The sequence below is a fragment of the Pistacia vera genome, unplaced genomic scaffold, assembly GCF_008641045.1.
Source record: "Pistacia vera cultivar Batoury unplaced genomic scaffold, PisVer_v2 Contig320, whole genome shotgun sequence".
Taxonomy (NCBI): domain Eukaryota; kingdom Viridiplantae; phylum Streptophyta; class Magnoliopsida; order Sapindales; family Anacardiaceae; genus Pistacia; species Pistacia vera.
In genome coordinates this window covers 4162504-4185866 of record NW_022196136.1, presented here as the reverse complement: position 1 = coordinate 4185866, position 23363 = coordinate 4162504, and the positions used below count along the sequence as shown (strand labels likewise).

General features: G+C 36.2%; 5 protein-coding genes across 7 annotated transcripts; 4 read left to right on the top strand and 1 right to left on the bottom strand.

Moving 5' to 3' along the window:
* The first annotated feature begins 300 nt into the window (after window positions 1-300).
* Window positions 301-2899, top strand: LOC116137044 (G-type lectin S-receptor-like serine/threonine-protein kinase LECRK1). The gene has a single exon (XM_031422729.1). The coding sequence runs from the start codon at window positions 323-325 to the stop codon at window positions 2711-2713; it is 2391 nt and encodes a 796-aa protein (XP_031278589.1). The 5' UTR covers window positions 301-322; the 3' UTR covers window positions 2714-2899.
* Window positions 2900-5574: 2675 nt separating this feature from the next.
* On the top strand, window positions 5575-8159 carry LOC116137165 (G-type lectin S-receptor-like serine/threonine-protein kinase LECRK1). Its single transcript, XM_031422853.1, has one exon. It carries the CDS (start codon window positions 5611-5613, stop codon window positions 8014-8016), a length of 2406 nt encoding a protein of 801 aa, XP_031278713.1. The 5' UTR covers window positions 5575-5610; the 3' UTR covers window positions 8017-8159.
* A 6417-nt stretch (window positions 8160-14576) lies between these two features.
* On the top strand, window positions 14577-16962 carry LOC116137115 (G-type lectin S-receptor-like serine/threonine-protein kinase LECRK3). Its single transcript, XM_031422805.1, is given in 1 exon segment — window positions 14577-16962. A coding segment is annotated over 1 exon segment (2316 nt). The 5' UTR covers window positions 14577-14603; the 3' UTR covers window positions 16920-16962.
* Window positions 16963-19266: 2304 nt separating this feature from the next.
* On the top strand, window positions 19267-21201 carry LOC116136882 (UPF0235 protein C15orf40). Of its 3 annotated transcripts, XM_031422540.1 has the most exons (5): window positions 19267-19541; window positions 19633-19721; window positions 20236-20313; window positions 20457-20507; window positions 21029-21201. In XM_031422540.1, exons 1-5 carry the CDS (start codon window positions 19361-19363, stop codon window positions 21089-21091), a joined length of 462 nt encoding a protein of 153 aa, XP_031278400.1. In that variant the 5' UTR covers window positions 19267-19360; the 3' UTR covers window positions 21092-21201. The 3 variants fall into 3 exon arrangements, with proteins under 3 accessions (XP_031278400.1, XP_031278401.1, XP_031278402.1); XM_031422541.1 differs by lacking the exon at window positions 20457-20507 and having other exon boundaries at window positions 19269-19541; XM_031422542.1 differs by lacking the exon at window positions 21029-21201 and having other exon boundaries at window positions 19271-19541; window positions 20236-20778.
* Window positions 21202-22031: 830 nt separating this feature from the next.
* LOC116136881 (G-type lectin S-receptor-like serine/threonine-protein kinase LECRK3) lies at window positions 22032-22928 on the bottom strand. Its single transcript, XM_031422539.1, has one exon. The coding sequence runs from the start codon at window positions 22846-22848 to the stop codon at window positions 22285-22287; it is 564 nt and encodes a 187-aa protein (XP_031278399.1). The 5' UTR covers window positions 22849-22928; the 3' UTR covers window positions 22032-22284.
* Between the last annotated feature and the right edge of the window lie 435 nt (window positions 22929-23363).

Below are 23363 nucleotides of genomic sequence, written 5' to 3'. Positions count from 1 at the left end.
CTTACGCTATCTGCAACATAGAAATTGTTTCATTTCTATTGCTATATGTATGAAAATTACTTTTTACATGTATGACTGTAGTCTCATTCATGAAAGATTTTTTCCCTTTTACTTGTTATTGTTATTATTATAGTATAATTTGGGGTGAGTTCAGTCCCGTGAGAAACAAGTTACAAGGCCTGCTTACTTTCAACTTACAGCAATAGTTTGTTTCCAAGTCAAGTGTTGGACAAAATGGTGAGTCAACAGGTCTACTTTATCTAGAGGAGTCAGAAAAAACAATCACTGGGTTCTTGTTTATGGTCTTTTTTTTTTCCAAAGAATGCAAGGTTGTTATATATCAAACTTGTGTCCTGAAGGTTCTCTCATGGCTTCTGTACTGGTTATCTGCTTCTTACTCTCTCTAGTTATTTTGCATACACGAGCTGAACTAGAAAAAATTAGCCCAGGATCTTCATTAGTCCCCAACACTAGTCGCAATTCCTGGCGCTCGGCGTCAGGTCATTTTGCATTTGGTTTCTATCAACAAGGCAATGAATTTGCAGTGGGAATTTGGCTGGTTGATAAACCTAATATCACTGTTGTGTGGACTGCAAATCGAGATGACCTGCCAGTCCCCTTGAATTCTACTATTGAGTTCACCAAACACGGTCTTCTTCTTCGAACACACCGAGGTGATGAGAAAAACATTACTCAATTATCTGAGCAGCCTGCTTCAGCTTCTATGCTGGATTCTGGTAACTTTGTCATCTATGGCAATGAATCTCAGGTCATATGGGATAGCTTTCATAGCCCAACCGACACCATATTAGGTGGTCAAAGCATAGTCTCTCAACTGGTGGCAAGCAGATCAACATCTGACCACTCGAGTGGGCAATTTTATCTCAATGTAGACGGTGATGGATTGGCTGCCTATCCAGTAAATCATACTGGTATTCCGGAGGAATGTTACTGGAAAGTAAATATCCTGATTAGCCATGCTTTCTTAGTGTTAAATCTCAGTCTTAGCGGAGCTTTACAGTTAACCGCAGGAAATGAGACTTTGCAAACTATAGCCAATAGCTCTTATCCTGCAAACAGCAAGACTGTGATTTACCGTGCTACACTTGATCCTGATGGGATTTTAAGGCTATACTCGCATCGCTTTGAGATCAGTGGTAACTCTAATGTGACCACTAAGTCATCTGCAAAGTTGAAGCAGTGTAAGGTGACCGGTTTCTGTGGTTTTAATAGCTTCTATTCTAGTCCTGGTGGCATAGCTAATTATTACTGCTTTCCAGGATTTAAGTACATCAATCCTGGTGTGAGGAATCTGGGTTGCTACAAGAGCTTTAATGAAGAAGAAGGTTGTGAAAGGAATGAGCCAGAAGTGTTTCATAACATTACTGGTATTGAGAATACAATGTTGGGAGGTTTTCCATACCCTTTGCTACCAGTGAATAAGGAAGATTGCAAAGAGTCCTGCCTAAGTGATTGTTATTGTGCAGCTGCTCTGTATTTGAACAGAACTTGTGGTAAACTGAAACTTCCACTGATGTTCGGGACGGAAGATAAAAACATATCAGCTACAGTCTTTATCAAGATGATTTCAAGAAACAACAACACCGTCAGCACCCCACACACTCCGGAAAATGATGAAAAGGTTGTTTCTGAAAGCAAGAAAACCCTTATCACAATTCTTACAGCAAGTTTGGGTTTTATGGCGTTCATGTGTTTGCTCATTGCAATTTCTAGTTTCTTTGTATACAAACACCGAGTGAGTAGATACAGAAAGCTTCGCGGAAATTCAAATTTTGGTCTAACCAAAGAATTCTCTCTGCAATCATTTTCTTATATTGAGCTGGAGCAAGCCACGAACGGGTTTGAGGAACTGTTGGGAAGAGGTCGTCCTGGAGCAGTCTATAAAGGGGCTATATCTGAGGGTAACAAGACGGTTGCTGTGAAGCGATTAGAAAGTGTTGGTGAAGAAGGAGAAAAGAAGTTTCGAGCAGAAATGGCTGCAGTTCGTAGAACACATCACAGGAACTTGGTGCGCTTGCTTGGTTTTTGCATGGAGGGATCCAGAAAGCTTCTCATTTATGAATACATGAGTAATGGTTCTCTTGCAAATTTCATATTCAATGTTGAAAGGCGTCCCCTTTGGAAAGAAAGAGTGAGAATTGCACTAGATGTTGCGAGAGGAATCCTTTATCTTCATGAAGAGTGCGAGATCCAAATCATTCACTGTGATATCAAGCCCCAAAACATACTTCTAGATGATTATTGGACTGCTAAGATCTGTGATTTCAGCTTAGCAAAGTTCTCAATGCCAAATCAATATCTAACGGATACGGGTCATAGAGGGAGTAGAGGTTATATGGCACCTGAATGGCAAACGAATGGCCTAATAACGGTGAAGTCTGATGTTTATAGTTTTGGAGTGCTGCTGTTGGAAGTGGTATGTTGCAGAAGTTATCTGGAAGTGAATGTTTCAACAGCAGATGAAGTGCTTCTTGCCACTTGGGTGTACAATTGCTTTGTTGCTGGAGAGTTAAACAAGGTTGTTGGGGAGGAAGAAGTACACATGAAAACCCTGGAAAGGATGGTGAAGGTCGGATTGTTGTGTATTCAAGATGACCCGAATCTGCGTCCTGCTATGAAAAATGTGATCTTGATGTTAGAAGGAACTATGGATATACCAGTCCCTCCAATTCCTTCTATAGTTATCACTTGATAACTCGATTTCCATTACTTATCTTTTTGCTTTTCCAGAAACATCATTCCTGTGTCTCGTTCTATGTATCACATAGTATTTCTTGTTTTGCAGTAACTCCTGGAGTGTTGAGTTGTTTTTTTTTTTTTTTTTTTTTTTTTTCCCGAAAAGTGAATAAATTATTTCTCTTTCATTCCTGTAATTTGAAGTTGTTGGGAAAATGCTTAATTGCATCATCTTTTGCACTCTGCCTCCGGTTCTAAATGGTTAAATTTGTACAAAATTGCTACTGTCTTTTTTATATTTGGGATTGGCACAAAAATAAATCATGGATGTGATACTGAGTTTAGGCTAATATTACTGAAAACTGATAGGAAAAATTTGTTATACTCTCTCCTTCCTCTTATGAACTTGTCAATGATCCCAGTATGTCTATCAGTAACAAATATGATTAGCTGTGTTGGCTTTTGCCTTCAATCATGATGAGCTGTTCGCATCGGACTGCCGTTCACTCCTTAATTGCCCCAGTCAATGAAGTCTTTCCTTCACGCGTCCTTAAACAAAGTCAGTCAACAAATTTGTTTTATGTGGACGACTTTATGTGGACGCCTTTGATTCACCCTTCGATATGGCTGGAAACAGTTAGATCGACGCCGGCCGGTTTTTAATTTAAAATTAAAAAACCCTAAACCCTTAAATCCTTTTCTCTCAACTTTTCACTCTTTCATTCACCCCCCCTCTTTTTTTTTTTTCACATAAACACACACATTTCTCCTCAATCCTCACCGATTTTCACTTTTCTCTTCCCTCTCAAAATAAAAAATAAGTTAAATTAGGGAAAAATAAAAAAAAAAGGTTGAAGAGAAAGCCGGTTCAAAACCAGTTAACCGGTTGTTCCTTTAACCGGTTCAGTTCAGAAAGTTAGTTAACTGGTTTGGTTAACTATTTATAAACACCCCTAATTCGTACAGATGGCTGGTAAAGTTTCCCGGAGTGTCTTTTCCTCATAAACTAAGGCAAACTTTGTACTTTAGTTTAGGAGTAGTGGAAGAAGAAGAGGAGGAAGCCATTAACTTCTAGTGATCAGAGGCATTTCACACATCAGATAATAGAGTAAATGAGTTTATATTCCACTATCGAGTTAAATACTTTTGGTCCAGTAGGATCTGATAGTAACACTTAGGTCCTTGTATGTAAGGTGCCAGTTTTTATTTATTTATTTTTTTTTTTAAGTCTTAAATACACCTAATATTTTCTTGTGCAAATAAAACTAAAAATTAATAGAATTAAAAAAAAAAAAAAAAAACAGCTGCTAACTGAATTCTGGCAAATATTTGGAATAATTCCATTAATTATAAGAAAACAAAAAAATGAACAAATTAAGGGTATTTTAGATATTTACAATTTTTTTTTTTTAAGTTGAGGGCTTGTTTGGTAGATTATTTGAAATATGATATTCTAAAAAACTATTTTAAGTTGAGTTGAGTTGGATTAAATAGAATAGGATAAGATTTTGAATATGTATTTGGTATGATATTTGAAAATTATATCAGAATTTAATAAAATGTTGAATAGTTGTTTGGTATATTTTTTAAAAATATTTTTAAAAATATTTAGATTATTTTTAATCTTTTACATTTGTTAATTTAACTAAACACCCCCCATAATAAAACTTTAAAAATTAACAAAACACCCCCCAAAATTGGTCAGAAACGACAAGATCAGCGCACGATCAGTCAGATCCGACCGGTCGTGTGTAGTTTCGGTGTCGACAGCCAACAGTGGTTGTTAATTGGGGTGCTTTAGTTAATTTTTGAACTTTTATTGTGGGAGGTGTTTAGCTAAATTAACAGATATAGTTTGTTAAAAATAATCTAAATATTTTTAATTGAATAGAATATGATAATAGAAAACAAATCTCCCCCTCTTTCATTTTCTATAGAAAAAAATCTTATTTGATTTGGATTAATTTTCAAAATAATGATCCCAATAAGTAAACAAACACATATTTTGTTTTTTAATCCAAATAAGATAATAGAAAAAATGATTCAAAAGAGTGAAACAAATGGGGGCTGAAACTTGATAAGGCCCTAAATGTTACTATCACATTCTACTGGACCTTATGGTTCTTAGCCTATACCTCGGGGACCAAATTGTATTTCACTCTTCCACGATCTCTAATTAAGTCTTTGCATTGATTTTTGTGGATTTCTACTTTCATCCATTTTCCATGAAGTTGCCTTTCCGTTTTCTATTGTCCTGTTTTCATTTCTTTTCTAGGAAGATGCATGCCCTACCAAGAATTTTAAAATCTCTTAAATCATATAAGGGTTAGGACTCAAAACTATTGACAAAAATCCATCCAATTGATACTTACCACCCATTCAACTGATCATTCTTTAAAATTACCACCAATCAATAACAATGACACCAAATTCATCACGAATTAACATGAACACCCAGCCGAAAGGAACCACACCCGGTACAAGCATCCCATACCCCAAGAACAATGACACCAAATTCACTCCACCTGGCTCAAACACACTAAGCCGAGAGATCATCATAACTTCTTTTAGGTTCCTAAAAATGGTCAAAGGAAGGCCCAAAGAATAAGCTAGCCGCGTGCTATTATTGGTCTTCTTCGAGCTTGTAAGATCCATAGCCCTTTCCCTAACCATACTCTTGATCACTCCTTAATTGTCCCAGTCAATGAAGTCTTTCCTTGACGTGTCCTTAAAAAGAGTCAGTCAACAAATTTGTTTTCTGTGGATGACTTTAAGGGTCATGGACTCAAGTCATCTTTCTATGAGGAAAATGAGATGAACTTTCTGACAACTAATGGCTTTTAATATCTTCTCTTTCAATCAGAACTCTTAAGAAATTTCACATAAAACATTACAACTCTACCAGTCCCTCTAATGGCTACTGCATTTGTAGTTTTACTGTTACTCAGCGTGATTTTCCAAGCTATTGTTGCTCAAAACCAATCAAACCGGATAAGCCAAGGCTCTTCACTGTCTCCTGACGGGGGTCCCATTTCGTGGGGTTCACCTTCTGGCCATTTTAAGTTTGGATTCTACGAAGAAGGCAGTGGCTATTCTATTGGAATCTGGTTACAAACTTCTCCTAACATCACCATCGTTTGGACAGCAAATCGAGATGACCCTCCTGTGTCATCAAATGCAACACTGACACTAAGAGGGGATGGTAAGCTCATGCTAAGAACTGGCCAGGGCGCAGAAAAAACGATTGTTAAAACATCGGAGAGTGCTTCTTTTGCTTCCATGGTTGATTCGGGTAACTTTGTGCTCTTCAACAACCGTTCTGATATCATCTGGTCTAGTTTTTACTTCCCTACTGATACAATATTGGGAGGTCAGAATCTCTATTCTGAAAGTGAACTGTTTTCTAGTGTATCCAAAACAAATCACTCAACTGGACAGTACCGGTTGAAGATGCAAACGGATGGGAATCTTGTTATGTATACCATAAACACCACTGACCAGTATGTAGATGCCTACTGGGCCACTGACTCTTACGGCCAAGAACAACATCACTTGTTTCTGAATTATACAGGTGAACTACTCCTTCTCAACAAAACCATGGCTACAATACGGAGCTTGACCTCTGATTCATCTTACGATGAAAGGCTCAATAGCTCAACCATTTACCTTGCAACGGTAGGCGATGATGGGATTTTTCGTTTGTTTGCTCATTACTTTGTCACTGAATCACGTGCATACAACACATCCACTGAGCTTTGGTCAAAACCAGATAATCAATGTCAGGTTAAGAGTTTCTGTGGCTTGAACGGCTATTGCACATTGGATGACAAATTATACGTCTGCAGATGCATTCCTGGTACTGATTTTGTTGATCCTAATCAGCAGTTTAGTGGGTGTCAGAGGAACTTTACTGAAGAAAGTTGCAAGGATGTGAAAAATGGTAAAGCTGTATCCAATATTGCTCCTATGGAAAAGATTACATGGGATGATTATCCATATATAAAAGAAAATATGTCACAAGAAGATTGTAGAAAATCGTGTTTGGAGGATTGCAATTGTGATGCGGCGTTGTACAATTCTGGCTATTGCACAAAGCACAAACTTCCTTTGAAATCTGCTAAGAGAGTTGACGATGATATAAATGGTCAGTCTTCCATAGCTTACTTCAAGATGGGCACAAGAGCTATCAAAAGTGATAATGGTTCCAGTACACTGGTACCATCACCATTAAAGCCTCAAACATTAGTCAGAGTCACAAGCAAGAAGGCAGTGATACTAATTCTTCTTGTGACTATAGGCTTCATCTCTTGTTCATGTGTTTTCCTTGCAGTCTCAGGATTTTTCATATTCAAGTACCGGGTTGTTGAGTACAAATGGCTGCTGGAAACAGGAAATTTTGGTTCAGCTGATGAGCTTACTCTGCGGCCGTTCTCTTACAGTGAGCTTAAGAGGGCAACCAATGGATTCAAAGAAGGTCTGGGCAGGGGCTCTTTTGGTGCAGTCTATAAAGGGGTCTTATACAACGGAGAAAAACCTGTTGCTGTCAAGAGATTGGAGAAGATGATGTCTGATCGTAGCGAAAGAGAATTCCATGCAGAGATGCTCGTAATAGGTAGAACACATCACAAGAACTTAGTTCGGTTGCTTGGTTACTGCAGTGAGGACTCGAAGAGGCTTCTGGTATATGAATACATGAGCAATGGCTCCCTGGCAGATCTCCTCTTTCATTCCGAAATATCCCCAGACTGGAACGAGAGAGTGAAAATTGCATTAGATGTTGCTAGAGGAATTCTCTACCTCCATGATGAATGCGAAGCACCTATCATTCATTGTGATATAAAGCCTCAAAACATTCTGATAGATGATTTTTGGACAGCTAGAATCTCGGACTTTGGTCTGGCAAAACTGTTAATGCCAGACCAAACAAGGACTTTCACATTGGTGAGAGGAACAAGAGGTTACATGGCGCCAGAATGGTCTAAGAACACCCCAATATCAGTGAAAGCAGATGTTTACAGTTATGGGGTTGTGCTCCTGGAAATTGTTTGCTGTAGAAGAAACATGGAGATTGATCCCTCGAAACCAGAGGAAACGATTCTTATTAACTGGGTTTATAAGTGCTTCATTAACAGAGAGTTGAATAAGCTTGTGCGTGGCCAAGAAGTGGAGAAGAAGACTTTTGAGAACATGGTTAAGGTGGGGCTTTGGTGTGTTCAAGATGAACCGGCTCTTCGTCCGTCGATGAAGAGTGCGGTGATGATGTTAGAAGGAATTACTGATGTCTCTATTCCTCCTTGTCCCTCTTCTTCCTCAGGGTAAATCTCACATTTATGTGATGGGTGATTTATAATAAAAAATGAATTGTAATCTTCTGATGAATTAAGCAATAGGCATAGGAACAAGCTTGAGTATGTAGACTTGTTTTAACTTTAAAATAAAGGAATCCCATGTAATAGAAAAAACAGTGAGAGCTACTTGCATTTGGTAGAATTGTTTCTGTAGTTCTTCTGCTTGAAGCCCTTACTTATCCTTTGGATGCATAATGAAGATAGAAAATGGTTAGTACAGATATACTTGGGCTGGATTATATTATATTTTTAAGATTAAGGCACTAAAATTTTAAGAAACTAAAATTCTCTGAAACTTTCTTAAGGTCTTACAACTATATTAAATGAATGAATTCATCTGCTTGTCCATTAATTTTGTAACGCTTTCATTACTCGGTAACCTCACAACGTACTCATTGATGAGAACATATGCGAATTTTTTTCTGATTTTGGATAAGTTCACAAAACCAGACGAAATTAAAACCCTCACAGAAATTAGATGAACAAAGGGATATGTTGCACCAGAATGTCATTAAATCTATTTACGATAGTTAATGCAGATGTCGTAAGAGATCAAATGTTGCATCTGGGTCTGTTTCTTTAGCCCTTGAGTCCCTACCTGGAGAATTTACTTGTGAATTAACTTGTAAAAGACTTTAATTTCTTATCTGGTAAATATCAGGTTATGAATTAACTTGTCAACAACCTAACACAATTTGAAATGCTGTTGCAATTAAAATTTTATATCTCAAATGTGTTTCCAGGATTGTATTGAACTTTCATTTTACAATTTTTAATGACTTGTTGATCTTGCGTCATATCAGCTTCAATAGACAGGTCGAAGTTGAGATAATTTATAGTATGACATCTGATGTCATACAGATCTGACATAAAATTAGAATACAAATTCCTCTGAGTTAGCACTTTTTTTTTTTTTATCCTGCTATAGATGGAATTCAAGCCTCTCACGATTTGTATATGGCAAGAATGAAGTTTCATCTGTTTCAAATTTGAAAGCACAAATTTATATACTCAAGCTTTACTTTATTGCCTACTGCTTACAACATCAGTCATCAGAACATACCATGTTGAAATGAAAATACACTGTAAGATACATAAACCAACAATACCCATATGAGCTAGTTATCTCTTTTAACATCATCACTAAACTCTTTACCGAAGGACAAAGAACTAGTTCATCTTGAACACACCGGAGCGCCACCTTAATCGTGTTCTCCATAGTCTTTTTATTTACTAGGGGACAAGCTTATTCAACTCTGTCAATGAAGTACTTGTAAACTCAATTTATAAGAATTTCTTCTGGTTTTGATCCATTAACATCAATGTTTTTTTTACAGCAAACAATAGCTCAACTCCATAAATATAATAGGTATATTCTTAGACTCTTTGGGAGCCTAGAAACCTCTTAATAAGTCCTTGTTTGTCTGGCATTAACAGTTTTATCAGCTCAAAGTTGTAGATTTTAGCAGTCCGAAAATCATTCATGAGAATGTTTTGAGGCTTTCTGTCACTTCGTCATGAAGATAAATGATTCCTCTTGCAACATCTAACTCAATTCTTCATTCTTTCACTCCAATCTGAGAACTTTTAGCACGAAAGAGGAGATCTACTAGGCGGCAATTGTTTATATATCCATACACCAGAATCCATGAAAGAGGGGATTTTCTATGCAGCCATTATTCTTATATTCATATACTAGAATCCTGTTGGAGTCTTCATGAAGGGGCTTGAGAAAGACCAACATCAACGACAATATTGTGGATCTTTTCAAGAGAAGGCAATGATACTAGTTATGCTTATTTAATGCCAGACCAAACAAGTATTCCACATTGATGAAAGGAACAAGAGGTTGCTCCAGAATGGTTAAAGAACAACTTGATATCACTATATCAGTGAAAGCAGATTTTGACAGTTACAGAGTTTTGCTTCTGGAAATTGTTTGTTGTATATAAAACATGGGCTCTTTTGGTGCAAATTTTTTGTTCTAGATAAAACATGGGACATTTTGGTGCAGTCTATAAAGGGGTCTTATACAGAGGTGAAAAACTTGTTGCTTTCAAGAGATTGGAGAAGATGATGAATGATGGTCGTGAAAGAGAATTACACGGATGAATGTAATTTGTAGAACAAATCAGATGAACTTAGTTCAGTTGCTTTTTTATTGTGCTCTGGACCCAAAGAGGGTTCTGGTATGCAGATACATGAATAATGGCTCGCTTACTGATTATTAGATTTTGGTAGAGAAGAAGATTGCAGAAAGAGGATTTTTTTCATTAATTACGAAATGTTATTGTACAGTACGCTTAAGTTGTAGAAAAAACTAACTCACTCAACCAACTAAACTAATTCAGTTAACCACAGTTACATTTAACTAAATAATACTAATGAGGCATACTTGAATAAGTTGAGCCGGGCTGTAGTATGCTGCTGTAAGCGACTGTATCTTCAATACTGATATTCTATTTCATTCTGAAACAGCCCTAAATTGGATCAAGAGAGTGAGAATTGCATGAGATGTTGCCTGAGGAATTCTTTATCTCCATGATGAACATGAAGCCCCTATCATTCATTGTGTTATATAGCCTCAGAGTATTCTGATGGATGGTTTTTGGGCTGCTAAAATCTCCGAATTTGGTCTGGCAAAACTGTTAATGCCAGACCAATCAAGGACTTCCACATTGGTGGGAGGGACAAGAGGTTACATGGTGCCAGAATGGTGGAAGAACATCCCAATATCAGTGAAAGTAGATGTTTACAGTTACGGGTAGTGCTCTTAGAAATTGCTTGCTACAGAAGAAACTTAGATGTTTATGCATCAAGACCCAAGGAAATAGTTCTAATCAACTGGGTTTATAAGCGTTTCATTAACTGAAAGCCGAATAAGCTTGTCCATGAAGAAGAGTGTAGTAATGATGTTAGAAGGGATTAATAGGGTCTCTATTCCACCTTGTCCCACTTCCTGCTCAGGTTAAAATCTCGTTATATGGAGCTGTTAATTGCTGCATCTATACATATTCAGTGTATTTCCGTTTCCACTTATGTGATGTAAGATGAATATAAGCTCATGGCTTCAATTCAATAAATAAATTGTTATTTTCTGATGATACAAGGAATAGGGACGTAGGAATAATATTGTGAAATAAAAATTTCTTAATTTAACTTTAAAACAAAAGAAACTCATACCATGGAAGAACAATAAGAGTTACTTGTATCTGGTAGACTTGTTTATGTAGTTCTGTTTGCAGATAGTCCAGAAGCATTTTTTTACTCTGTCTTATAATGGAGGAATGCTTTTGGAATTAGAAAATTAAGCTGGTTGCAGTTATACTCTCTTTTGAGATGTGGTTAATACTTGGAAGAAAATTTGAACTGATGCAAATGAAAGATTTTTAATACTAGCTGAAAGTGGTTTGTTGGATGATGGCTTGAAACGCTATCGTATTTGCACTTAAGTGGAACGACGTCGCTTTGATCTAAATGACAGAAACAATCCTGAGCGTTGATGAAAAGAAGATCCAACGGCTGAAATTCAACCCTAATGTCAACCATATAAAAGCAGAATTATTTTGGCAGTTTATGCATTCGATTCATTTTCATTTTTACAAGTCTCTTTCTTCTTNTGCACATTACTTAAACCCTGCCCCGAAATTACTTTCTAGAAATCCAGGTTTGTTTCCTGATATCAACTTTGCATATTACTTACACCCTGTCCGAAAAAATTCTCTGTTCACTCTTGGATATGCAGCAGTCCCCTTACAGGTTTCTTCATTTGTAGCACAGGTTACTCTGATGAAAAGAGTGGGAGGAACTTTTAATATTCCGTGAGTGAGCCTTTCCATGTATAATAAATCAGGCATCATTTGTTCCAGCGATCCAAAGTCATGACAGCTTCCAGTTTGATTCCTGGTATGCTTCTCTTACAATGCTAGCACTCTCATATTGCACAGAAATCAATCCAGGTTTTGCTTCAGTTTTCCTTTAGGGAAACAGTCATAATTTCTTGTGTCTTCTACGAATAGACATTCTAGGTTTCTGCTGTGGAATTCAGTTAACTAATTCGGGATCGATGTTGGTATTAAGAAACGAGGTTTTCGGCATGTAACGGGTTCTAATTGTATCTTAGATATCACCATGTAAAGAAACAACTGAAAAATTTTAACTTGTTAGAGGTCTTGATTTTGTAAGAGATTATTGCATGTTATTATTGTTGCATAAGTTGTGTAAGATTTTGTGTCAGTACATTGTACAATAAAGCTATTCAATCAACTTGAAATTTTCTCTGTGATGATTGCATGCACCTTTCAATTTTGCTTTTGTTGGAACTGAATACTGATTGTTCTCATTCTGTTCATATTCAGATTCTTATTCTGATTAGTTTTAGTTTCTTGTATTACTGTTACATAGTTTGGATGCCTGTGCTGTGAACTCAATACTGTATAATGTTCTCTTTTTTGGGACAAAATTAAAACACCCCGGCCCATTTTCAAGCCCCTTTAGATGTAGTGTCTTGCTGGCATCCTGGGCTAAACCATTCTTGGCCTATTCTAAATCATCTATACACTTTTGGTTTTGTCTTGCTCAACACGCCAGCCCACTGCTAAAATATTGTGATTTTTATCTTATCTACCTTAGATAGTAGGGTCATGCGAGTGGGTCTCCTTGATTCGAATCCATGACTTCGCCAGTTCAATTATAGGATATTAAAAAAATAGTTATAGTAGCAATACCAAGTCAAGGCATCTTCGGTTGGAGAGAGGAATGATATAGTTACGTCATTTTTTTACACCATTTTATAAACATCATGTTGTGATATATGTCACAATCACACAAATTTTTATTATAATATTAAAAATTAAAAATTAAAATTTCTTACATGTTTGATGTTATAAGGAATTACTGACGTCTCTATTCCTCCACCTAAATTTAAGAAACTATTGCATAATTGCTTAATTTCCGTGACGGGGACAATATTTGTCACACAGCTATTATAAAACGTATGTCAAGATCTTGTGTTAATTTAAATGAGAACATTCAAAGTACGGGTGCACACGTTGGCAGTGCCTTGCTCAATTATTTATATGAATTATGGCATTATTAAAATGTTTTGGCTATTAGGCCCAATCGACAATAATTATAAGGGATATTAATTATATATTTAGGAACAATGTTTGAATGAAATGATAGAAAAAAGATAAAAGTTTTAAATTGTTCAATTTAGGAATATTTAATGGTGATTTGTTGTTCTAAATTGAACTATTTAAAACTGGTATTCGTTTTCTATCATTTCATACAAACTTTGTATCTTAATCAATCTTGTATTAACACGTAAATTGTCACGTCATTTAAGATACAAAATTGGAATCCCGAAATTTATATATGTAGCCTTATTGAAATCAATATCCCTAATTATAACCCTGGGGGAGTATAACTAAGAATTTGAATTTGAATTTGAATGTCCAAGAGCTGAGAGTCTCAGACAATTAAGATTACAATTAATACTATAGTGGAATTTAGTTTTAGTTATGAGGAATTCAATTTGATAAAGATATAAGAAAACAAACTGTAATCTTCTTATGAGTTAAGTGGTAGGCATAGGAATAAGCTTGAGTATGTAGATTTGCAACTTCTAAATTTAAAATAAAAGACTCCCATGTCAGATAAATACAGTAAGATGTTTCTGTAGTTTCGTTTTGCAGATGGTCCTGGAGCATTCTTCTTCTGTTTGAAGCCCATTCAAATCTTTTCGATGTATAATGCACCAAAGATTTATGAAATTAGAATTCTAAGACTTTAATTAAGGTCCTAAAACTTTTTGAAATGAATGAACCAATGAAATGTAGGGTGAATTATGCAGTAATTCAAATCTCTAAACATATATGTAGAAATGTAAATGATTCCTTAAATTACAAGGAAAGTCATGTCTCTTTAGGACTCATATCTCTTTGCAACTAAACTATTAGTGTTATACTCTTAAATGCAGAAGCATGTCCATTAAAGCAGATGTTTATGATTGTTAAAGAAGATGTTGCTTCTAGGTATGTTTGTGTTTCTATATTTCTTTGGCATTGGTTATGGAAAAGAAAAAGTCCTCAATGTTTCAGGGTTTTCATATACTTCTATTTAAAGTAAAAGAAACTTTAAATAAAACAACCAACTAAATGAATAGTCAAATGGGATGAACTTCGGTGAACTTATTGACCTTGACTAACTTAGCTGGTGAAGTTAGTTACTAATTAACTTACCAAAGACTTGACTTTGCTTAGCTGGGGAGTTCAGGTTATGACTAACCTGTGATTTGTTCTTGCAATTAAAATTCTATATCTCAATCGCTTTCCCAGGATTATATTAAACCTTCATTTTAGAATACTTAATGACTGGAATTGGAGACTTCAATTTGAAAAGGTCTTGCGATTAAAATAGTCTTATCTATTTCCTCGCTCCATCTTGGAGGTAAAAAACAGATTTGTACATATAGCTCTCTGTTCTTATTAGTCTTAAATGAGCTTGTGATTTTGTTCTTTTGTGATCAAGTTAGAAATACAGGATTACTCTTTCAAAATGGTTTCCATCTTATTCTTTCTTCTGCTCTCTACAAATTTTCTGGCAACAGCTCAACAGGGGCAATTCAATATAAGTCTAGGCTCTTCTATAACTCCCACCGGAAACTCCTCCTGGCTATCGCCTTCTGGTTTATATGGTTTTGGCTTCAATCAGCAAGGAAATGGTTTTTCTGTGGGAATTTTTATTGCAGGAATACCTCAGAAGACTGTTATTTGGACAGCAAATCGTGATAACCCTCCGGTTCAAGGAAATGTTACCTTGCTTCTTACAGGTGCAGGAAGACTTGTTCTTCAATCAGCAGATGGCCAAGAAATATCCATAGTAAATAGTCATGAACCTGTTGCAAAAGCATCTATGTTTGATTCAAGGAATTTTATTCTCTATAATTTTGATCAGGAGATAATATGGCAGAGTTTTCGGAACCCTTTTAATACAATATTACCAGGTCAAAGTCTCTTGGCAGGGGAAGAGCTGTTTTCAAGTGTTTCGGAAACCAACCAATCGACGGGGATCTTTCGTCTGAAGATGCAAAACGATGGAAATCTTGTGCAGTACCCAAAGGATACTCCAGATGAAGCAGCATATTCTTATTATTCATCTTTTACAGATAAAAGAGGTGAAAATGTGTCACTAAACCTTGATGTCGATGGCCATCTTTACCTGGTTAATTCTACTGGGTTCATTATAAAAGATCTGACTCCAGGAGGCTATTCTACAGAAGGAACAATCTATTTGATGAAAATTGACACGGATGGGATCTTCCGACTGTATTCGTTTAAATTAAATCAGAACAGCAGTGTGTCGATTGTATGGGCTTCTTCGGTTGATAAGTGTTCCTCAAAGGGTCTCTGTGGCCTAAACAGGTATTGTGCTAAAAATGATCAAGATATTTACTGTCAATGTCTTCCAGGATATTTAATTAGTGGAGAGGGAGGCTGTCAAAAGAATTTCTCGACCGAGAACTGTGAAAGCAAGGATGGAAATATCAAATACACTATTGATAGAGTTGCAAATACCACATGGGAGGACGCTTCATATTCCATTCTGTCATTGCCAACCGAAGAAGAATGTGAAAGGGCATGCTTGGAAGACTGTAGTTGTGAAGCTGCGATGTTTAAAGATGGTGAATGCAGAAAGCAAAAGCTGCCTCTGAGATTCGGGAGAAAACTTGAGAGCGAATCAAACTTAGCTCTCATCAAAGTCGGTGTTTCGAATTTTGCAGGTGCCCCAGGACAAGGGGATGAGCCTAAAAGAAGCAAGAAAGAGAGGCAGACAGATTTGTTAATTGTCAGTGTTTCACTCCTTGTTTTTGAAGTCATTATTTTGACAATTTCTGGAGTCCTTGTTTACAGAAATCGAGTTCACGATTATAAAAGGATTTCAAGTAAAATTCAATTAAATGAGGATGTTGGTCCAAAATCATTTACTTACTATGAACTGTTGAGTGTGACTAACAATTTTAATGAAGAGATTGGTAGAGGAGCATTTGGGACAGTTTTCAGGGGGGAAATATCTAATGGTCAGAAGGTTATAGCTGTTAAGAGACTAGACAGAGTTTCAACTGAAGGAGAAAGAGAGTTTCAGACTGAGATGAAAGCAATCGGCAGAACGAATCACCGGAATTTAGTCCGATTACTTGGCTACTGCCACGAGGGGCCTAACCGGCTCTTGGTATACGAGTACATGAGCAATGGCTCACTTGCAGATCTACTCTTCACACCAGAAAAGCAACCGTGTTGGGATCAGCGGATGGATATTGCTCGCAACATAGCAAGAGGTCTCATCTACCTCCACGAAGATTGTGAAACTCGGATTATCCATTGTGATATAAAGCCTCAGAACATTCTCATAGATGAGTATAATTGTGCAAAAATATCAGACTTCGGATTGGCAAAACTTCTGAAGCCTGACCAGACCAGATCGCTTACTGGGATTAGAGGAACAACGGGGTATGTTGCCCCAGAATGGCATAGGAAACTACCTGTGACAGTCAAAGCAGATGTTTACAGTTTCGGAATTGTACTCTTTGAGATCATATGTTGCAGACGATGTGTTGACTGGACCCTCTGTGAAGAGGAAGCTATTCTTGAAGAATGGGTTTTCCATTGTTTTTAGGCTGGTGAGCTGGGAAAAGTTGTGGGTGATGAAGATGTTGATAATTTGCTGTTGGAAAGGATGGTTAAAATGGGACTTTGGTGCATCCAATATGAGCCATCTCTCCGTCCTTCAATGAAAACGGTTCTATTGATGTTGGAAGGCATAGTTGATATCCCACTTCCTCCCAACCCCACTTCTTTTTCTAGTGTCCTTTAAAATGTCTGTGCTTGCAATAATTGTAAATTTTATGGAAGTTGGTTCCCCTCGCAATATTAATAATATCTATATTCAGCAAACATCTTCTTTCATTGATATAATTGAGACATTCTTTGACCATTTTGGCATCACGTAACCTCTTGTTCTCCTCGCTAATGTGAAAGTCCTTGTTTGGTCTAGTATTAACAGTTTTTTACTGGACCAAATCGGAGATTTTAGCCATCAAAAAACCATCCATAAGAATGTTTTGATGCCTTATGTTCTAATTTGCTTCCCATTCATCATGGAGATAAAGGATTCCTCTGCAACATCGAAGTCAGTTCTGACTCTCTCATTCCAATCTGGGGACCTTTCAGCATGAAAGAAGAGTTATGCTAGTTTCCATCATGACTATTTTAGTACTATATAATATAAATTTTTCAACCGTTAAAATCCAATCAAATTCTTTCCGACCAGTAGACAATAGATTATTCTAATATCATGGAAAATAGGTGGAGTTTAGACATAAACAATTTGGTTAAAGAGACTTCTTGACTTCTGGTCCAATAGAAATTCCTCCCCGCGTGCAGCACCTTACGTTAAAAAATATATGGAAGGTTGAGACGGCAATTTATGAATCCTCCAATAGAAATTCCTCCCCCAGAAGCCGCTTACATTAATAAAATATACAGATGGTGAAGACGGCAATGAAGTGTTGAAAGGAGAATACTATAAACTTACTGTTACAGGTTGTAATCTAGAAGAATAAGGGAGAAATAGTTATCAAATTCTTTTTCTTTCACATCTTTTTTTTTTTTTCTTTTCCTTTAAGCGTAAATGATCAGTTGCCGGCAGATAGATTCTGGTCTCCAGCGTTTAGCCCCGTCACATGAAACATGAATTGAATGTGGTGATTCCAACTTTAGACCGCCTTGATACCAAGTTAAATTGTCAGTCTACCTAAAAACTCGAACTAATAGGTGAGGGAATAGTGTTAATACAATAAACCAAGGGGTTATTTTGGAGCACAAACCATAGTAAAGCACATATGAAAGCTCAGCTATGACTTCATCTTCGTTTGGCCAGTTTGCAGAATCAGTTTACCTTCCATGTTAGAAGGGATTACTGATGTCTCTTGTTCCTCCTTGTCCCACCTCCTCCTCATGCTGAAATCTCAAATACATGTTTAAGCTGTTGGTGCATATGTACTTTTTTATTTATATTTACTTCAAATTAGTTTTTAACTCTTCCAAAACAAATTTTCTGGTTTCACCCTTATTGGTTGGTATGATATTTACATTTTGGTTGGCCATACCATAAAAATTTGATTGAGTTCTATTAGAGATTGGTGGAAAATATATATGAGGCTGTTTGATTCGGGTTCTCTATTGATAAAATAGATTATCTAAAGTTATGAGTTTCTTTAAAAATGCTTTTAGGATGTTTGGTTACATCAGAAAAATACTTATAGGGAGCGTTTGGTTCAGGAATGTTAGATTACTGGAAAGATAGATTACCTTGGAAGATTAATGGGAATCTTTAGGAAAATGTGTTTGGTTAGTTAGTGGGTATGTTATATTAATATGTTTAGTTATGGGGAATAAATTGGTGGGTATATTATTTAAATTACTAAATTGACCCCTTTTCAAATATTAATATAATATTATTTTTATTATTAATTTTTGAATAATTTTTTAACCCCTAATATTTCAAATTTAGTTAAAACACCCCCGCTTATATAAAACTTTAATTTATTACGAAATCACTCCTACCTCCTACCGCCACCTCAAACCACCGCCGGATGTCTTCAAAAGTCCCCATCAGCAACTCACCGACATCAAGAGGCTCCGAGATGGCCGTTTCTGGCCATATTGATTTTTACGTCTACATAATTTTAATAAGCTTTATTTAAAAAAGTCATACCACACATATTCAACATACATTGATTGACTTATATTCTTTTAAAGTTAAGAAAATGCATATAAATTCCCAACCATTAATCAAATTTATAAAATTAAGAGTTAGAAAAAAAAAATTTAATAACTCATAATACTTACAATAAATATTTATTCACGATCCAATCTTACAAATTTTCTCCCACAACTTCGACATGACAACTTACAATTGGATAGACAGAAGTTATTGTTGGACAGCGGGATCTATTACGAGCTATCGAACTGACTAATTAAAAACTATTACGTTAAAATTGTGAGAAAAAATTTGTAAAATTGAGTTGTAAGTGTAATATTGTCTTAATTCTTATTTGTTAAATTTCTAAACCAAAAATTCTATTTTTACTTTATACATTTTACACGCACACACACAAAAAAAATAAAAAATAAAAAATTAACGCTGTGTAATCCACCTGGGCATGATCATTGGAGGATCCCAGTATCCCACTTCTCAACTCTGTACACTCACCGAACTAAATATTCCCCCGTTCCCAAACTCGAGAAACAGATATGGCGCCGGCGAAAAAAGGGAAAGCGAAGGCGAAATCCAGCGAGTCAACTCAGTCCTCGCAAGCCTCCACTAACAAAACTCAAAACGACAATCTCCCTTCATGTATTCGCGTCGTTTCTTCCTCTTCTGTGGCCATCACCATCCACGCTAAGCCCGGCTCCAAAGTCTCTTCCATTACAGGTCCGTATAAAATTTTTATTATTTGATTTTTTTTTCTCTTTCTTCTTTTAATTTTTGTTAGTGTGTGTTAATATCGTTTTTTGATTCGTAGATGTGAGTGATGAGGCGGTGGGAGTGCAAATTGAGGCGCCGGCGAAGGACGGTGAAGCGAACGCGGCGCTTCTTGAGTACATCAGCTCGGTGAGTTTTGTGTATAGGTTTTTAGTGGAACTTTTGAGTGATTTTCAAATTTCTGTTTTTGAATAGAGATTTTTGAATGCGAAAGGGGATATTGAGAAAGTATTTTATGATTTCTTTTGAAAATCTTATAATGTCAATTGTGTTTATCTTTCCTTGTTAATGGTCCAAGCTAAGAACTTCACTTTACATGACTTGAAAGCGTGATTGGACAAGTAGGCAAGAGAATTAACCCTAAACTAAGCACATCCTTAAGAACATTTGATGTAGAATCTGTAGGTGGGCGGTACTAGGTGATAGAAGATTATAATTCGACTGGATTCACCTTGACATTGGTCTAAAATAATGTGTATTATTGTAAATGGAGTAGACGTTTTTACTTGGTAATTTTTTTGGAGTAGTCTTTTAAACTTTTTCCACTTGCATTCAATTTTTTATTCCTTATTCATGTTTTATGGATGATGAGAAGTCATGTTTAATTTAAGGGAAATTCATATGTCACTCTTTCTTGTTACAGGTTTTAGGGGTGAAACGAAGGCAAGTGTCCATAGGTTCTGGATCTAAATCAAGAGACAAAATTGTGGTTGTGGAAAAGGTAACTCCACAAAATGTTTTTAATGCTTTGGACAAAGCGTCAAAGTCCTAAAATAATATGGAGAACTGAGAGATCTCTTTCTGTTTGCTTGAATTTCTTTAAATATAACATCATCCTGAGAAATTTTGGGATGATTCTATCAGCAGTTGACTCTGAAATACTGGCTGCATGATGATTGGAATGCTTCAGATCAGTTATTGATTGTCATACTTTAGCTGCAAATAGTTATCTGTATAAATTAGAGTTGTCACTACAAGAGTTTCTTTTTACAAGTGACTTTTCATTCTGTAATTTAGTTCTTTTTATCATGGCTCATCTACAGTTTTCTTCTCTGCATTTTTTGGGTTGGATTTTTTGTTTTAATATATTGGAAGGATAATACAATCAGCGCTTGATTATGTCACTATGGTACAATTATCTATGGCTAACTTGTAGTTTCTTACCAAGTAATCTGCTATGGCTTTATATTAGAACCACAACTTTTTTTTACATATTCATTATTATTGTTGATGAAACCTCAATTAAAGTCTTGAATAAGCATTTTTGTTCTTTCAGGACAATTTTATTGTTGAAGTTAATTTCATGTTCATCCTGGTGGAGTATTTTTTGTTTCATACTTTTTCAGTGAATATGATGCAAGCTTCCTGCAAACAATTTTTGAACTGATAAATTTATGGATTAATAGACTAAGTTCCCTTCACACTCATTATTGCAGAAGCTTAGTGTGCAGCTATCTGCAGTGTCTCTCTCAACCATCGTATGCAGCCATTCAAACTAGAGTTAAGCGTTGAAAGCCACACAAAAGTTGCCGTAAGAAAATTTCCCTTTCCGTGAAGCACCAGCATGTGCAAACTCTCTTTAAGACAACCAAATCCCAACTAAGTAATTCTAGACTNCTATGGCTTTATATTAGAACCACAACTTTTTTTTACATATTCATTATTATTGTTGATGAAACCTCAATTAAAGTCTTGAATAAGCATTTTTGTTCTTTCAGGACAATTTTATTGTTGAAGTTAATTTCATGTTCATCCTGGTGGAGTATTTTTTGTTTCATACTTTTTCAGTGAATATGATGCAAGCTTCCTGCAAACAATTTTTGAACTGATAAATTTATGGATTAATAGACTAAGTTCCCTTCACACTCATTATTGCAGAAGCTTAGTGTGCAGCTATCTGCAGTGTCTCTCTCAACCATCCTATGCAGCCATTCAAACTAGAGTTAAGCGTTGAAAGCCACACAAAAGTTGCCGTAAGAAAATTTCCCTTTCCGTGAAGCACCAGCATGTGCAAACTCTCTTTAAGACAACCAAATCCCAACTAAGTAATTCTAGACTATCTCTCTGTTTAAACTCTTTATTTATTTATTATTATTATTATTATGAGAGCTTTATGTCCAAATTGAAATTTCTAGACAGTTTGAACAGAATTGGAGAAAATCTTAATCTTAGAAAGTTTTGATGTGTAGAGAAATTTGACCAAGTGTCTGACATTCTTGGCCTATGTTGCAAACTTTGCCTCCCATTTTCTTTCTATCCGATATTTTCGTTTCTCAGATGAAGTTAAATGATTTCACTCAATCCAGGAACATATTATAGATATTAATTTAATATCAGAATTACAAGACAACATGAATTTCATGAACATCATTTCCTACACTTCATATGCAAAATGCAGAAAATTGAGAGAAGACAAAGTTGATTCCTTTTAGTCTTAGATTTTTCTTGTATTTGGACGGAGAGAGTTGTGACGCTGGTCGGGTTAGGTTTGTTTTTTCCTTCATTTTTGTTGGATAGGAGGTTGGGTTAGTTTCTGTTTAGAAGCAAGCATCTTTAATATTAGTTCACAGGAACCCACTCATAGCATTCCTGAAGAAAGGAAGTTACACACATCACAAACATCCTGGGAATAAAATAGGGCAAACCCAACTGTTAATCACAATTTTCAATTATTAGAAAAGCACACACATTTTTAAATGGCACTAAGAGAAGAAGTTGGATTGGAAGGTAGTGGAATATCTACTATGTCTTCCAACATCAGTAGAACCTTCTTCATTGAAGGACGAAGTGATGGCTCATACTGGATACACCAAAGTCCCACTTTAACCGTCCTCTCCAACTGTAGCTTGTCAACATCTTCATCACGTACAACTTCTCCGAGCTGCCCAGCCTGAAAACAATGGTAAACCCACTCTTCAAGAATAGCTTCCTCCTCAGAAAGGGTCCAGTCCACACTCCGTCGACAACATGTGATATTTAATAATACAATGCCGAAGCTGTAAACATCTGCTTTGACTGTAACAGGTAGTTTCCTTTGCCATTCTGGGGCAACATACCCCCTTGTCCCTCTGATTCTTGTAAAGGATCTAGTCTGGTCAGGCTTCAAAAGTTTGGCCAATCCAAAGTCTGATATTTTTGCACAGTTATACTCATTCATGAGTATGTTTTGAGGCTTTACATCACAATGGATAATTCGGGTTTCACAATCTTCATGAAGATAGATGAGTCCTTTGGCTATGTTGCGGGCAATATCCATCCGCTGATCCAACAAAGTTGTTTTTCAGGTGTAAATAGCAGATGCAAGTGAACCATTGCTCATGTACTCTTATACCAACAGCCTGTGGCCCCTCGTGGCGGTAGCCAAGTAGTCGAACTAAGTTCCGGTGATGAGTTTTTCCAATTGCTTTCATCTCAGTCTGAAATTCCCTTTTTCCTTCAGTTGAAACTCTGTCCAATCTCTTAACAGCTATAGCCTTCTGATTGTGAGATGTTTCCCTCCTGAAACTGTCCCAAATGCTCCTCTACCAACCTCTTCATTGAAATTGTTAGTGCGTTCAATAGTTCTGAGTAAGTAAATGATTTTGGACCAACATCCTCTTCTAGTGGAATTTATCATTAGCGCAAATGCTATTATATTTGCAAACTCGGTCTGTAATCGAGGACTCAACAAATGTCAAAATAGTGAATGTAAAAGCAGTCCGTGAAACACTTACAATTAAGATATCTGTTTGATGTCTTTTTTGCTTCCTTTATTGGCAGCACTCCTTTGAG

Coding starts and splice junctions, on each gene's coding strand:
- LOC116137044 (XM_031422729.1), top strand. CDS start 323: ATGCAAGGTTGTTATATATCAAACTTGTGTCCTGAAGGTTCTCTCATG.
- LOC116137165 (XM_031422853.1), top strand. CDS start 5,611: ATGGCTACTGCATTTGTAGTTTTACTGTTACTCAGCGTGATTTTCCAA.
- LOC116136881 (XM_031422539.1), bottom strand. CDS start 22,848: ATGGATATTGCCCGCAACATAGCCAAAGGACTCATCTATCTTCATGAA.
- LOC116136882 (XM_031422540.1), top strand. CDS start 19,361: ATGGCGCCGGCGAAAAAAGGGAAAGCGAAGGCGAAATCCAGCGAGTCA. Junction 19,542..19,632: donor CAAAGTCTCTTCCATTACAG/GTCCGTATAAAA, acceptor TTTGATTCGTAG/ATGTGAGTGATGAGGCGGTG. Junction 19,722..20,235: donor TTCTTGAGTACATCAGCTCG/GTGAGTTTTGTG, acceptor TTCTTGTTACAG/GTTTTAGGGGTGAAACGAAG.